Here is a 15,406-nt window from a genome sequence, read left to right on the forward strand (position 1 = left end):
ATTCTTCCATTCTCCACCTAGCACTATTCTTCAGGTTGAATGGTCCACAATTTGTGATATTGGTACTCAGATTGTCACATCTGCTGCCTCAGTACGATAATATGTATTTAGCCTATCATTAGAACGATGCATGGCACTAAGTGAGTGCACGTACCCTTTCACTAATTCATCAGCAGCATTTAAATATTTGATTTAAGCTAAGTTGTTGATTTCTTGAAAACTTGAGCTAGTGCATTAAGTAGGACTTAATTTCATCTTCAGATATTTTGTGTTTCTTACCAAAAATGCAGCCTGGAAATATGGGTATCACCTTCATAAATGACACAGACAGCAAACATCCTGGTAATAATAGTAATGTTATTAACAAAATGGATACACTGCACAGATTAATCAAAATATATCATAGAACACAGCAAAACTTATATTCTTAACCAGTAAAGCTACACAAGTTTCATGATAACATGGTCATGTGCTGCTTGAAACATTAATTATAACATTTTGCAAGAGCTCTCCATTCATAGATACTACCAATGGATTTGACTGTCAGATCAATGCAAAATTATTCCATAGTTACTACTTCAGAACCATCAGTAAGACTAATGGGTACGCCACCTGTGAATTGTGTTAATCAGAAATTGCCATTTATCCCAGCCTTGCCTTGTTTGCCTTGTTGAAGTTTGCTGGTGAAACACAAAAGTTTATTTTCTCCAACTATAATCCTCACTCAGGCTCTGTAAGATTTCTCTGATTTGTTTTCTGGTCTTAGTTCCAACATTTAAAAGAAATGAAGATATATAAAAGCCTATTGTTTCCATTTGGTTGGATGACAATTTCTGACCAATGAGCTAGAGTGATTCATATGAAAATACACTTTCAAATGTCGGTAAACACTCATACAGATATAAAACAATAAAATTAAACTAAAACTTTCTCAATCTACCTTGGTGATTAAATTCACCAAAGGTTCAGGGTAACACAAAACTCAAACAGGTATCTCAAGTCACATTCAAAGTATCCGAATACAAACAATATAACATAATTAACACTTAAATATTTTATTGAATTGTGGCATTTAAATACTCTAAAAATGTATTAATTTGTTTACATTTAGAACACAAAACATTTACAAAAATTAGTGGTCCATTTCTTCAAACATTAAATAGTTCCGTTGGTACATTACCAGTTATAAAACTGTACAAAAAAATTCATCCAATGAATTCTTGAAGATTTTAGTTTTTCTTTGGTATTTCAAGTTAAGGTGAAAATGTACAAAAAACACATTAAAAAAATTATGACACCTATGTATCATAGCATTTTTCCACAAAAAAAATCGTTGAGACATTTCTGTATTTACTGAAGGATTGGATCCCAACCCATCAAGTCTAGAAACGATGCACAATAAAGTTTGGTCATCAAAGCTGTTCAACTCCAATCAATTATTTTTTGTATTCGGAAGGCTTTTTACTATATCTCCCTTTGATTGTTACAAATAAAGCTAAATAGTTTGAATTCTCAAGACAGTAGTTCCCCAGTACATCTTGATAGCACAATAAACCTTTATTACAACATGCGTTCCAGGATCACCTACATGTCCTGAACATCACTAATTTCAGAGGCCATTATTACAAAATTTAGGACTAGTCAGTGCACGGGTGCAATAGGCAAAAGAAAAAAAACCAAGTTGTAGTGCCAACTACATACAGGGTGAAGGAAAATTTAGAATAGCCACGAGAAAACTTGCAAGTCTTTCTCATGCGAGGGTTAACTGCTCCTGAGTACATGTATTCCTAGCAAATACAGTGCTACCTGAAAAAAAGCCAGAAACAACTCAAACTTTAATTATAAATTTATTACTTTAAAAAAGACAAGAAAAATAAAAATGATGGTTTCTAGAATGCCGAGGCTCCAAGACACATAACTCCTAGTTATTTCTTTTGTTTGATATGTCATTGTGGAGAGAGCCACTCCAGTGTCAGACCAGTGTTAGATGTATAAGGCATTTCATATTTGAAAAGTAAACACCAGAGCTTTCTGTAATATTAGTGCCAATGTTCCAACATACAGTCATTCCAATAATAGTTTTATTGTTGCTTTTTGCAAAGGCAACATTCAGAATCATAGTAAGTCACTAAGTTTTATAGTGGAGCACGTTAACATTGTCAGTGATGTGAAGACAAGTGTTGGGTCTTTAAAACTTGTGTGTAAATAAGAACGTTAAGGTATGGGATGTGCAAACATGCAACCACTACCTAAGGAAGGGAGCAAACTGTTAGAAGTAACTTTGAACACTCCTAGTTTACACATCCTCCCATATGCAACAATATACAAACACATACCACAAAACCTGAAAACAAAATCTAGAAAGTGTCTGTTATGTCTCAGGGGCTAAAGCAGATTCTTGCCTTTACTTTTGCAAACTGCAGAGTTGATTCATAGCAATCCTACCATGAGGATTCTGTTATTTATTATTTTCTTCACTCAAGACGGGGTAATGGCAGTGAGAGCAAATAAAGAGAAAGAGGGCAGTAGCCTCTGTTCTTACCACCCTGGTCTTCATCACTTCTTTATTACTTCACAGCTACATTAAGTTTCCAAGCAGAGTAGAACCATGCATCAAGTCTGTAACAGGACCATTTTCTCAGCACTATAATTTTCTTCAAATTTTGACAGAACCAAGCATAAATTTCCATTGGCCTCTGACCTCAATCTGGTAGGTAGAGAGAAGATCCTTTCATGATCTTATTTTCTGAGTTTACAAGACCTAATGTGCGAGGTGAGGGAGAAATAGGGGCTGAGAATTGATCAGATTCTTTTTTCAAATTATTTACTGCTGAATCTTCAATCTATGTGCTGGTATGCAGTCCTACTTCAAATTACTACTTCTGGTTTTGATTCTTGTTTCCATGAAGTATATTATCGTCCTCTATAAAAACTAAAGTCAAACTAGAAATAGGGTCTGCATTTCAATCTGCTTTATCATTGCCAATCAGATGTCAAATTGTAATTCTTAATTTATTTAGAAATCTCAGATCCAAGCTCTGACCTGAATTTAAATAAGAAGCACTATTTGTTCTGCTTAGAATTTGACTCAAGTGAAAAATATGGTAATATCTAATTTTAGACTGAAGACAACATGCATTAAAAAGCTGTGTAGTTTTATGATTTTTTTTGTTCTGAAACAACTCATAGATACAAAAATGACTGGGCAGACACACAAATACACATTGTCTTCAGTGTTGAAATAACTCCAGATAGTTGTTTGAAAAAACTAGAAGAATGAACTGAATGTATACAATTATATCATAACAGTGGAAAAGGTTAGCCTACAATGTAGGTCAAATTAATGAGCCCCTGTCATTGACAGAACTGAAAGTGCCAATTCCAGTGTATCACAACTTGAGGGCAAAGATAACAGGCAGGTTAGTAACCAGCACAAACTGATGAGAGGGCACCATGGACCGAACAAAACTGAGTGAAGACATATTTATTATATGAACATCTGATTATGATACACTCACGTGTCATCTCTTCTCCATCCCCCAATATTCTAAAGCATTCCAGCATGTGACCAGCATTGCTAAAGCACCACAAATTTATAAGAGAAGTGAAAAACAAAAGCAGTTTTTGGGATCAGTCTAAAAGAAAAAAAGGTATGGAAGGTATTGCAAGAAGTCCAAATCACAATGGCACCTTTGATGATTATATCTTATGATGTAAAAACACCAAACTGTGATGGCATCAGGAGACAGACTGTAGCAGTCTGCATTGTGAAGAGCATACACTGTCACAATTTGGAACTCTTTTATTTAAAACAAATTTTTTAAAAAATCAATGGGTAAACATGTTGATACAAAAGTTTAAGTTGAGGGGAGAAGGAAGGGCAGAGAGTGAAGTATCAATAAATGATGAAACAGATTACCATGGTCAAGTGATAGCTTCCATAACTTTTTTCTTTAAACTTCCCAACTGCCTCAGTTGTTCACGCAGCCTTCAAGTTTTCTTTTGAATGAAATGATCTGATGCACCATTTAATCAACATTCTATTTCCTCAAGGATTTCTTTTTTATTTCACTCTCAATTCTCCCTTTTACTAAACATTTGTCAAGTGTACATTATGTAGATACTAATTCAACTTTTTTCCACTTCTGTTTAACATTTCAAATTTGATTTAGATCAATTCTGATACAAATTTATAGATGTACCAAATATTTACTTATTCCATGACCACTATCATTCAAATGTCACCTGCTTCAGTTGAGTGAATTTGATCAATATGTTAAAACGAAAACCATGTGTTGAAAAGGTCGAATTGAGAGGGAGGAAATACTGAAACGTTTTGAACTTTACTAAATCAAAGAGTTAAGTATGTTAGTTTAGAGCATTTGCTTGGAAGTGAAGAGATTCTCCTGGAGTGGACCTACTGTGACAAATAAGTTCTTAAATTCAAAGAGGTACAGACACCCGCATTGACTTTCAATTTCATCAAATTGGGAATTGCATAGAATGTACTTGGGGCAAGGCCGTGCCTACTGCAAACCCTCAAGACTTCAAATTTTAACATTCAGATGTCATCAAACTTGTGCTTCAAATAGTCTTTCATAACTTTTGCAAGAGGGAGTGACTCCAGTCCTTTCAAATTCTGCAAGCCTATACATTGTCGGATTTTAATTCGGCACAGATCCTGCAAATTTCTAGGCTGTCCTAAAGAAGGAAGAAAAATATGAGAAGCATTAATGTTTCATAGCTGTATTATCAGATTTATATCAACCACTCCTAGGTTTACAACAGATACAATTCAAGAAAACTTCAGTTAGTAAAGACTTGCTGATCAAACTTCATCGAGATAAATTGTTTGATCTCTATGATTTTCTTTCTTTGCTGTTGTGATGTTGAAGGTGAGCTTGAATCTTGCTAGCTGATCATATTTGCCAGGATAATACATTAATTTAGTATGTACTTAAATAATCCCATACCATTAGAGTAATTGCCATCCCCCCGAGCAAAATAATTAGATATAATATCACAAAACATTTGAATTATTAAATTATTTAAGATTTAATTTTATCCCAGAGTTTTAAAACTCCATTTTCCATTGCCGATTTAGTTATTAGACGTCAACTTGTTCTTTTGATTACTTTAACTCCACATTTAAAAGTGTGACACTATTTAGTAAATTCTATGACAACAGGTATACAGTGATGTCTTCAGAATGGGGATATTACCTCCTATTGACATTTGTAACAGTTGTACATTATTGAAATGTTTTTGCATACAAGTTGATTTTTTCCCATATTGATTACAACCATATTGAAACAATCTTCAGCAGGAAATTATCAGAGGAACCACCAAGTGTTTAAAAGGAAACTATTTGCAATTATTGCAGGGAGTAATGCTAACTCACTGAAGGTCAAGACCAAAAAAAGAGAAATAGAAAATGTTATTGCTTCAAATATCTGTGTAAACTAGCAGTACAAACTACTGCATTTTCAATGAAGTGTAGACATATAAGTTTCGTTTTAAAAGAGATTACAGCAAAGTGGTCTGTTCTGATCTTTTATTTTTTACCATAATGCAAGACTGCTGGGCTTGTCAGTAATGAAGACAAGGAGAGAATCATCAACCTATGTGTACTGATTTTGCTTATCTAAACTGAAAACAAAGACACACATCTGTCACTTCTGTGACAATTAAACATAAACTCCTGCTCCAAATACCTTTGCAAGTACAGTGATATCAAGCATTTCAATAGATGATATTAGCATTTCAGATTATGGTAGGTTATTCACACAAAAGGCCTGAAACAAACAGTCCGCTGAAATATCATCTCGAAACTTGGGACCCTCTTAACATTTACAACATCATTTGGGCAAATTCCTTTAGTTCAAGTCTAAGCAGTGAACTCAGCTTGACAGAAAAATAATCAACATGGTTCCACTCTCCAAGTTTGATGAATCACTTTAAGCAAATCTTCTGAAATTTGCCTTATGGTTTAGAAGATCTATTTTCCATGCAAGCCTTTTCTCCTAATATTCCCTGTCAGTTGGACTTGCTGATCTTAGAATGACCCAAAATGATAGAAAGGCACAATTATGCCAGCACTGTAACTTTGAAAGAGATATCCAATTAATCTCATTTCCCTGATTTTAGCTCACTAATCTGTAAATTTCCTTCTCTTTTCTGGTAAATATCCAATTATCTTCTTAAGCTTACTATCAAATCAGCTTTCTGGCAGTGTAATCCTTATTACAGTTCCTGTCAAATAACCACGTATTCTCCTCCCCTGAATTTTCCACCAAATACATTAAATCTATATCTTAATAGTTACCAATCCACCAGCCAAAAGATCTTCCCAATAATTCTATCAAAACTCGTCATAATCGAGCTCTTATCTTTTAAAAACCGTTTTGTTGCTCCATTCTTAAAATACTTTCTCAAAAGTTTTTCCAAAAAATATATGCCCACAAAAAAAACTAACATGTCTTTTATTTTCAGGAAGAAATCATTTCAATTTTGCATATTAACCATTTCTGACATAAAACCTTTAAACAAAATGCAGGGCTTTAAACCTCAGCTGTTAGAGGCAGCTTCCTCTGACAATGTGATACAATAGCCATTGATCCAGAAAAGTAATAAATCTAATTGGAAGAAAAATGACTAAGTTTCAAATTGGAGTGTTGTAGTTTTAGAGTGGATTGGCAAAAGGTGTAACATTTCTGCCTTAGAAACTCTCCAGATGCCTGCACACTGAACTGAATGTGGTAAATTGGAAGCAGGAAAAGCCTATCTTAATTGAAAAAAATAGGGCATGCCATCATGTTTTAACAGTGAAGTCAATATGTAAACACTATACTTAAGATTCCAAAGAAAAAAAGTCATGTTTCTTAAACCCATTCACTGTGTCGTAGCAGTGAATGACACAGCAGATTGTTTTCTGATACATGATCATTAATCAATCCAACATCAGTCCTATCAAATTCAAGTAAGTTTCTGACATGTTCGGTAAGCCCTTCAGGAAAACTAGTCAATTTCAATCCAACTGCACTTTTCACTATTTATTACATATCATTCAAGGGCACGGTTATCAGCACAGATGTGCTAAGGGAAGGTTATATTTAACAAGCTGATTGTAAAAGTGGAAGCCTGTGAGATTTGAAGGGAAAGTGGAAATCAAAAGTTGTTCAGTGATATTGCATGCAGTGGGGTTCCCTCCCTTTTTAATGGGATGCAAAAATGATTTTGACCTCAAGATAGGGAACCTGGGCATTAGAAGGGAGGCAGGGATTTCCTTTAAATATAAAGAATGGCGAAGGTCTAAAAATAACTCCCCAAGAGACCAATAGAAGCAGAAACCCTTATCAAATTGCATAAACTCCTGAAAAAGAACTTGATGTGCTACAACCAAGAAGACATTACTTCTCATAATGAACCCAAGAGAATCTGTGGATGCTGGAAATCCCGAGCAACACACACAAAATGCTGGTGGAACTCAGCATGTCAGGCAGCATCTATGGAAATTAATATTTAACAGCTGAATTTTCGGGTGGAAACCCTTCATCAGGACTGGAAAGCTAACAGGAAGATGCCAGAATAAGAAGATGGGGGAGAGGAGGAGTACAAACTAGCAGGCAGGAAGTGAGAACAAATGAGAAGGATTATTTTTCCTGATTGCCATGAATCATTCCAATGCCAGGCGCATCCACAGTTAATTTTCAGATCCTCGATTTTCTATTTAATAACTTACACCTCAATGAATAATACAAGCAAAATCTACTGAAGCAGAGCCCGAGCCAAATGCTTCCATTAAAAACCAAGCAGAACTTAGAAGCAACCATTTTGCCAAAATAAAAAAGCAGAAGCAAACTTCATTGCGCAATGTGCTTTTTGAGTATGCTTTAGGTTCTCCATTTTGCACTCTGCCTACCAGCACGGCTCTGGCAGCATTGTGCTAACAGCTCAGATTTTGCAGAGTAATGGTGGTGAAATTACTTTCTCCAACATTACCAGTGACAGCATCTTCAAGATTCCTGCACAAATGTATGTGAATAGAGAAATCAGGAAGATGCTGTTAAGCAAGACCCCTTGAGCGAGCTGCATGCGCTCCAACGCTGGACTCAGGGTTCAGCGAAGAAGCGGGAACTTGGGGTAATTCCCCAAACTTACATTACGAACTTGCCAGTGAATTCTGCACCAGGTCCGAAGAGGCACAAAAGGAATTCTCCCATTGTTTTAACTGAAGTGAACAGCTGTGAGAGATTCAGACAAGAATTTGTTAATTTGAAAGGTCTTTGGGGAGGGTTATTAAGTTAAATATATTCTCAATATGGTCTTAAAATCAGTAATGGCGTACAATTTCAGATTTCTGTAAACACCTAAAGGTTCCTTACAATTTTTAAAAAACTTAACTTCAAGTATGTACTGAAATGTATTTTTCTCTTGTTAAAGCTTATTTTTTTTAAGATTTGAGATTTTAACCAGTTTGGCAGTTTTGGCGTTATTTTTCAGATTCAGTGGGTGAAACTTGTTTTGACCATTCCACGTTATTTGTTAAAATGCAGGCACAAGGGACTGCAGACACTGGAATCTGGAGCATAAATAAACTGTTGAAGGACCTTAGTAGCTCAGGCAGCATCAACAGAAAAAAAATGAGCAGACTCTTTGTGAACTCTGAGAGTTCTCAACCCAAAATGCCAACTGTCTACAAGTATTTCCATTCAGCAGTTTTTTTCACAGGAATCTTAATAGAGGAATCTGCCAAGTGTTACCTGCAACTTCTTTCTAAAGTTATCACAAAAAGCAAAGTATTTTTGTAAACCAACATCATAGACAGTGCTATGGTCAATGCAAGAATTTGGAGCACCAATCTACTGGAGGAATTCCGTGAGTTGAGCAGTATCTGTGGGAGGAAGTGACTACTGCTTGACCCACTGAGTTCCTTCCACAGATTGTTGCTTCATTAGAGAGCGCCGCTGGCTCAGAGCTGACTCTATCTGATGTTACCCAGAGACTGAACTAATCGGTAACAGAGTCCACAAAGCTACTTGTAAATATTCTGCAGATTCACTTTATTCCATTAGGGCTTATCATTGTCACATATACCGAAGTAGAGTGGAAAAGCTTGTCTTGCATACTGTTAAAATAGATCAATTCATTACACAGTGCACTGAGGTAGTACAAGGTAAAACAATAACAAAATATAAAAAAGAGTATTAACAGCTACTAAGGAAGTGAAATAAAGGGCAAGATTATATCAAAAGTATAATCTTTGATATAATTATGTCAATTGTGAGGTCAAGAGTCCATTTTATCACCCTAGGGAGCCATTCAATGGTATCCTTAAGGCTGTGGTATGTCCTTTCTCCAGCATTTGCATCTTCTGCCTGATGGAAGAGGGGAGAAGGGATGTCTGAGATGGGTGGGGTCTTTCATTAGACTGGCTGCCTTACAGAGCAGTCATTACAGGGAAAGTCCATTACAGGTAGGCTGGTTTCTGTTATGTGTGGAGCTGCGTCCACATCTCTCTGCAGTTTCTTGTGATCACAGGTAGAGTCGGTGCCATGCACACCAAGCCACACATTGGTGTTATTCAGATAGGATGCTTTCCAGGCTTCGTTGATAAAAACTGGTAAAGGTCAACAGGGCCAGACCAAATGTTTTTCGCCTCCTGAGGAAGTAGAGGAGTTGGTGAGCTTTCTTGGCGTCTACTTGGCAGGACACAGACAGACAATCTGCAGTGTTCAGTCCTAGGAAATTGAAGTTCTCAATCCCGCACCATTGATGCATGAGCACCACCTCCCTTCCTTTGCTGATACTGAGGGAAAGATTGTCATAACATCATGTTACTAAGCTCTCATCTCCTTCCTGCATTCCGATTCTTCATTATTTGAGATACAACTCACTAGGATGTAGATGTTGTTGGAGCAGAGTCAGGCCACACAGTCATGAATGCACAGGGGGCTGAGGATGCTGTTTTGTGGAGCACCAGTGTTGGGAATAATTGAGGTGGAGGTGTTGCTGCCTGTCGTTACTGATTACGGTCTGCTGGTCACAAAGGTCTTGATCCACTTGCAGAGGGAGTGGCTCAGTCCCAGGTCTTGGAGTTTGGTAATAAATTTGCATGGAATTATAGTATTGAAGGCAGAGATGCAGTCAATAAATGATAGACAAACACAGAATCGGGTTTATTATCACTGATATATTTAGCAAACTGTGTTGTTTTGTGGCAGCTTTTACTGCCCAGATGCTCCAGAGATGAGTACAGGGTTAAAGAGATGGCATCTGCTGTAGAAAGAAACTGGCTTCTCTTTCCTGCTCTGGGTAACATGCAATCTGCAGCAATTAGCTGATTCTCAAATTAATTAACCACTTCAAGGGAAAGGACATTTCAAGGTGGATAACAAGTGCTAGATACTAGTGTTGTAAGCAGTGGAAACAAGGCACTTAAGAACCCTAAACATGAGGAAAATCTGCAGATGCTAGAAATCCAAAATGCTGGAAGATCTCAGCAGGTTAGACTGATTTATGGAAATGAATAAACAGTTGACATTTTGGGCTGAGACCCTTCTTCAGGACGCTGCCTGACCTGCTGAGTTTCTCCAGCATTTTGCATGTGTTACTTAAGAAATCTGCTCCCTTGCCATGTATTCTGCCTCAACCGTGGCTACCGTCTAAAAGTCGTACAGATTGTTCACAATCTTAATGTCAGATCTGACCAAGATGAAGTTCAGAATACTTAATCAGCCATTGCAAGGATCACTGACCAGCTCAGCTGTTGCTGAAGCCTTCATTCACACTATGCTAACTCGAGACTTTATCCTCCTACGTTCTGGTCACATTCTCCCTTTGTGCACTTCATACAGTTGAGGTCTTCAAAGCATTATTTCTGATGTAATAACTTGCATCAAAGCAACACATCCAAAACGTTCGAGGAACTCAGCAGGCCAGGCAGCAACTATGGAAAAATGTACAGTCAACGTTTTGGGCCAAAACCTCTTGGCAGGACTGAAGAGAAAGGTTGAGGAGTAGATTCAAAAGGCGGGGGGAGGGGAGGGGAGAGAGAAACACAAGGTGATAGGTGAAACCTGGAGGGGGAAGGATGAAGTAAAGAGCGGGGAAGTTGATTGGTGAAAGAGACAGAAGGCCATAGAAGAAAGAAAAGGGGGAGGAGCAGCAGAGGGAGGCAATAGGCAGGCAAGGAGATAAAGTGAGAAAGAAAACGGTGAAGGAGGGGGATGGGGGGCATTACCGAAAGTCTGTGAAATCAATATTCATGCCATCAGGTTGGAGGCTACCCAAATGGAATATAAGAAGTTGTTCCTCCAACCTCCACTGTTGTGGCCTTATCACAACAGTGGAGGAGACCGTGGATGGACATATCAGAATGGGAATAGGAAATAGAAATAAAATGGGTGGCCACTGGGAGATCCTGCTTTTTCTGGCAGATGGTGCATAGGTGCTCGGCGGAGCAGACTCTCAATCTACGTTGGGTCCCGATATACATGAGGCCACACTGGGAGCACTGAAACAGTACATGACCCCAACAGACTTACAGGTGAAATGTCCCCTCACCTGAAGGAACTGTTTATGGCCCTGAATGGTAGTGAGGGAGGAGGTATAGGGGCAGCTGTAGCACTTGTTCCGCTTGCAGGAAAAAGTGCCAGGAGGGAGATCAGTGGGGAAGGACAAACGTCAAGGGAATCGCGGAAAGCAGAAAGTGGTTGGGGGAAGGGGAAGATGTGCTTGGTGGTGAGATCCCATTGGAGGTGGCAGAAGTTACGGAGAATTATGTGATTGGTGTGGAGGTTGGTGGAGTGGTAGGTAAGGCCAAGAGGAATCCTATCCCTGGTAGAGTGGCAGGAGGATGGGGCGAGAGCAGACATGTGTGAAATGGCAGAGATGCAGTTGAGGGCAGCGTTGATGGTGGAGGAAGGGAAGCCCCTTTCTTTGAAAAAAGGGGACATCTCCTTCGCTCTATCATGAAAAGCTTCAACCTGAGAGCAGATGCGGTGGAGATGGAGGAATAGAGAGAAGGGAAAAGTGTTTTTTCAAGTAACAAATAGCTGTGACAGTCCGTGGGTTTATAATAGACATAAGCTGTCTCCGGAAATAGAGAAAGTGAGATACATCAAATCTTATTTAGCCATCGAATCAATTCATCTCCTGCCATTTCTCCTCCTTTTATCAACGCAGCAAAATATGTTTCTTCCAAGGATTCATCCTCACAAAGCCCAAAAGTCAAAAACAAAGCTTCTCTAATTTGTTCTCTGTAAGTTATCCCATACATGAGATGCTCCATCAATCCTAATCCTCCCAAACCCCTGAATTGTCCACACTTTCTCAGGATAAAAATCTGCTCATTTTTATGATCTCTTCACCCACCGTCTCACCAACCCCTCTGCTGGGACACTGTATGTTTCTCCTGTAAATTATGCCCTGTTCAACATCATCTATAATCGGATATACATTATTTGATGAACAGAAAGTATTCCCGTGACAGATCTCTGAAGCAGCCATCTTTTGAGGTTAAAGCAAATTCTTTGACCATGGTGTGAATTTAAAATTCATATCCTTGCCAGGACCAAACCTCTATTTAGCCTCGACACTATCACTGGTTCCTAAAATATTTAACAATGCTTTCACCAATTTTTATGTTCGAACAATATCTAAATTTCCATCTTGAATTGAGTCCACAGCATTCTTAAGTGGGAGGGTGAGCAGCCGGAGGTCATGGTCCACGTCAGTACCAATGATATAGGTAGGAGGGATGTATTCAGGTACTAAGTTAAAGCACAGGACCTGCAGGATTGTGCTCTCAAAACTGGTACCCATGCCACAGGCTAGTGAGGCCAGATATAGTTAGATTATACAATTTAACGTGATTAAGGAGATGGTGCAGGAGGGAGGGCTTCAGATATTTGGATCATTGGGCTCTTTTCCAGGCAAGGTGGGACCTGTACAGAAGGAACTGTCTGCACCTGAAATGGAAGGGCACAGATATCCTAGCAGGAAAGTTTGCTACTGCTGCACAAGAAAGAGTTTAAACTAGAATTGCAAGGGGATAGGAACCAGAACATTAGAATAGATAGTGGAGTGGTTGTGGAGACAGATGTTAAGCCTACATTCCAAGGAAGGAATCAAAAGACTGAGCACTTAGATTCTGAGCTGAGTATATTTCAATGCATGTGGAATTATCTTACATTGTAGCATTACTGAGACTTGGGTGCAGGAGGGGCAGAACTGCCAGATCAATGTTCTAAGGTTCCGTTATTTTAGATGTGATAGAGCGGGAGGGATTAAAGGAGGAGAGGTGGGGGAAACATCACAGCAGTGCTCAGACAAGACAAACTGGAAAGGTGTCCAGTGAACCAACAGTCTGTGGGATTTAGAGGAGAAAATTTGTAGTGAGGTTACAGGCTGTTGCAAGAAACATAAGATTGCATTAGCAGGTGATTTTAACTTTCCACATATTGACTGGTACTCCCATACTGTAAAAGGGCTGGATGGGAAAGAGTTTGTCAAATGTGTTCATGAAAGTTTCCTTAATCAATACACAGAAGTCCCAACTAGAGAGAATGAGACAGGGTGGGTCACAGAAGTTTGTGTGGGGGAACACTTTGCATCCAGCAATCATAATACCATTAGTTTCAAGGTAATTATGGAAAAGGATAGATCTGGTCCTTGGATCGAGTTTCCAAATTGAAGAAATGCCAATTTTAATGGCATCGGAAAGGATCTGACAAGTGTAGGTGGGGACAGGTTGCTTTTTGGCATAGGTGTACTTAGTAAGTATGTTGGTGCGTGGCTAAGCGGTTAAGGCGTTCGTCTAGTAATCTGAAGGTCACTAGTTCAAGCCTTGGCTGAGGCTGCATGTGTGTCCTTGAGCAAGGCACTTAACCACACATTGCTCTGTGACGACACTGGTGCCAAGCTGTATGGGTCCTAATGCCCTTCTCTTGGACAACATTGATGGCGTGGAGAGGGGAGACTTGCACCTTGGTCTTCCATTAAAAAAAACCTTTTGCCCAGGCTTGCGTCCTGGAAACTTTCCAAGGCACAAATCCATGGGCTATCGAGACTAGCATAGGCCTACACACACTTAGTAAGTGGGAGGCCTTCAAAAGTGAAATTTTAGGAGTACAGAGTTTCTATGTTCCTGTTGGAATAAAAGGCAAGGGTAACAGGTTTATGGAATCTTGGTTTTGAGAGATATTGAGGCCCTCATTAAGAAAAAGGAGGGGGTGCATAGCAGGTATAGGTAGGTAGGAACAAATGAGGTATTTGAGTACAAGAAATGCACAAGAATACATGAAGGAAATTAGGAGGGCTCCAAGAAGGTAAGAGGTTCCTCTGCAGACGAGGTGAAAGAGACTCTCAAGGGCTTCCAGATATATTATCATGCATAATATAATGAGATTAGCCCTCTGTGGGAGGCTGGTGCAGAAATTGCAGAGGTCCTAGCCAAGATATTTTAAACATCCTTAGCCACAGGTGAAGTGCTGGAGGATTGGAAGATAGCAAATGTTCCATTGTTTAAGGCTCGAAGAATAAGCCAGGAAATTATAGGCCATTGAGCTTGATATTAGTGGGACAGTTATTGAAAGGTATTCTAAGGGATTGGATATATAAGTATTTGGATGGACAGGGGCTGATTAGGAATAATCAACATGGCTTTGTGTATGGACGGTAGGCTGTGTCTAACCAATCCTATAGAGTTTTTCAAGGTACATACCAAGAAAGTTGATGACGGAGAGGCAGTGGATGTTGTTTACATTCACTTCAGCAAGGTCTTTGACAAGGTCTCGCATAAAAGGTTGGTCAAGAAGGTTCAGACACTTTGCATTCAAGAGGAGGCACTAAATTGAATGGCGGAGAAGATTCGATGGATCAAATGGCCTAATTCTGCTCCTATGTCTTATGGTGTTAACTTGGATTAGACATTGGCTTTGCAGGAGATGCCAGGGAGTGGTAGTAGATGATTGCCTCTCTGACTGCAGGCCTGTTACTACTGGGGTGCCACAGGGATTGGTGTTGGATCCTTTGCTGTTTGTCATCTACAGTACTATGCAAAAGTCACTGACACATATATAGCTAGGGTGCCTAAGACCTTACTGTACTGTAAGATACAGTACTGTATCTTTCAACGTGGAGCGGTGAGCAAGTTTGTAAATCTGACAGGAGGAAAGGATGTCGGAAATTGTGAGAGTGAAGCACTATGGGCAGGGTGTGGGACAGGTGGCAGAGGAGTGCCAGGGTTGGTTAGACATGACACAGGTGCATACACATTCAGCCCTGAGACATCAGGCAAGGTAATTTGATTCCAAGCAATTGGTTAATTGATCATTACAGAATGTCTCCCTGGCACTTCTCGCTCGTTCCCCTCTCTCTTCCCCTGCCCCACCCATGACTCCCC

At 39.1% G+C, this 15,406-nt stretch overlaps 1 protein-coding gene across 3 annotated transcripts in view; it reads right to left on the reverse strand.

Moving 5' to 3' along the window:
• Positions 1-337: 337 nt before the first annotated feature.
• The window catches only part of asb7 (ankyrin repeat and SOCS box containing 7), a 73,209-nt gene continuing 58,140 nt past the window's right edge, over positions 338-15,406 (reverse strand). For 2 of the 3 annotated variants that reach the window (XM_059952621.1, XM_059952620.1), the window contains one exon: positions 338-4,701. In XM_059952621.1, coding sequence (XP_059808604.1) covers positions 4,562-4,701 — 140 coding nt within the window. In that variant the 3' untranslated portion in view covers positions 338-4,561. The remainder of the gene's footprint in view (positions 4,702-15,406) is intronic. The other variant, XR_009508308.1, reaches the window with a different exon arrangement.

Source organism: Hypanus sabinus, chromosome 28 (assembly GCF_030144855.1).
Source record: "Hypanus sabinus isolate sHypSab1 chromosome 28, sHypSab1.hap1, whole genome shotgun sequence".
NCBI classification, from domain to species: Eukaryota; Metazoa; Chordata; class Chondrichthyes; order Myliobatiformes; family Dasyatidae; genus Hypanus; species Hypanus sabinus.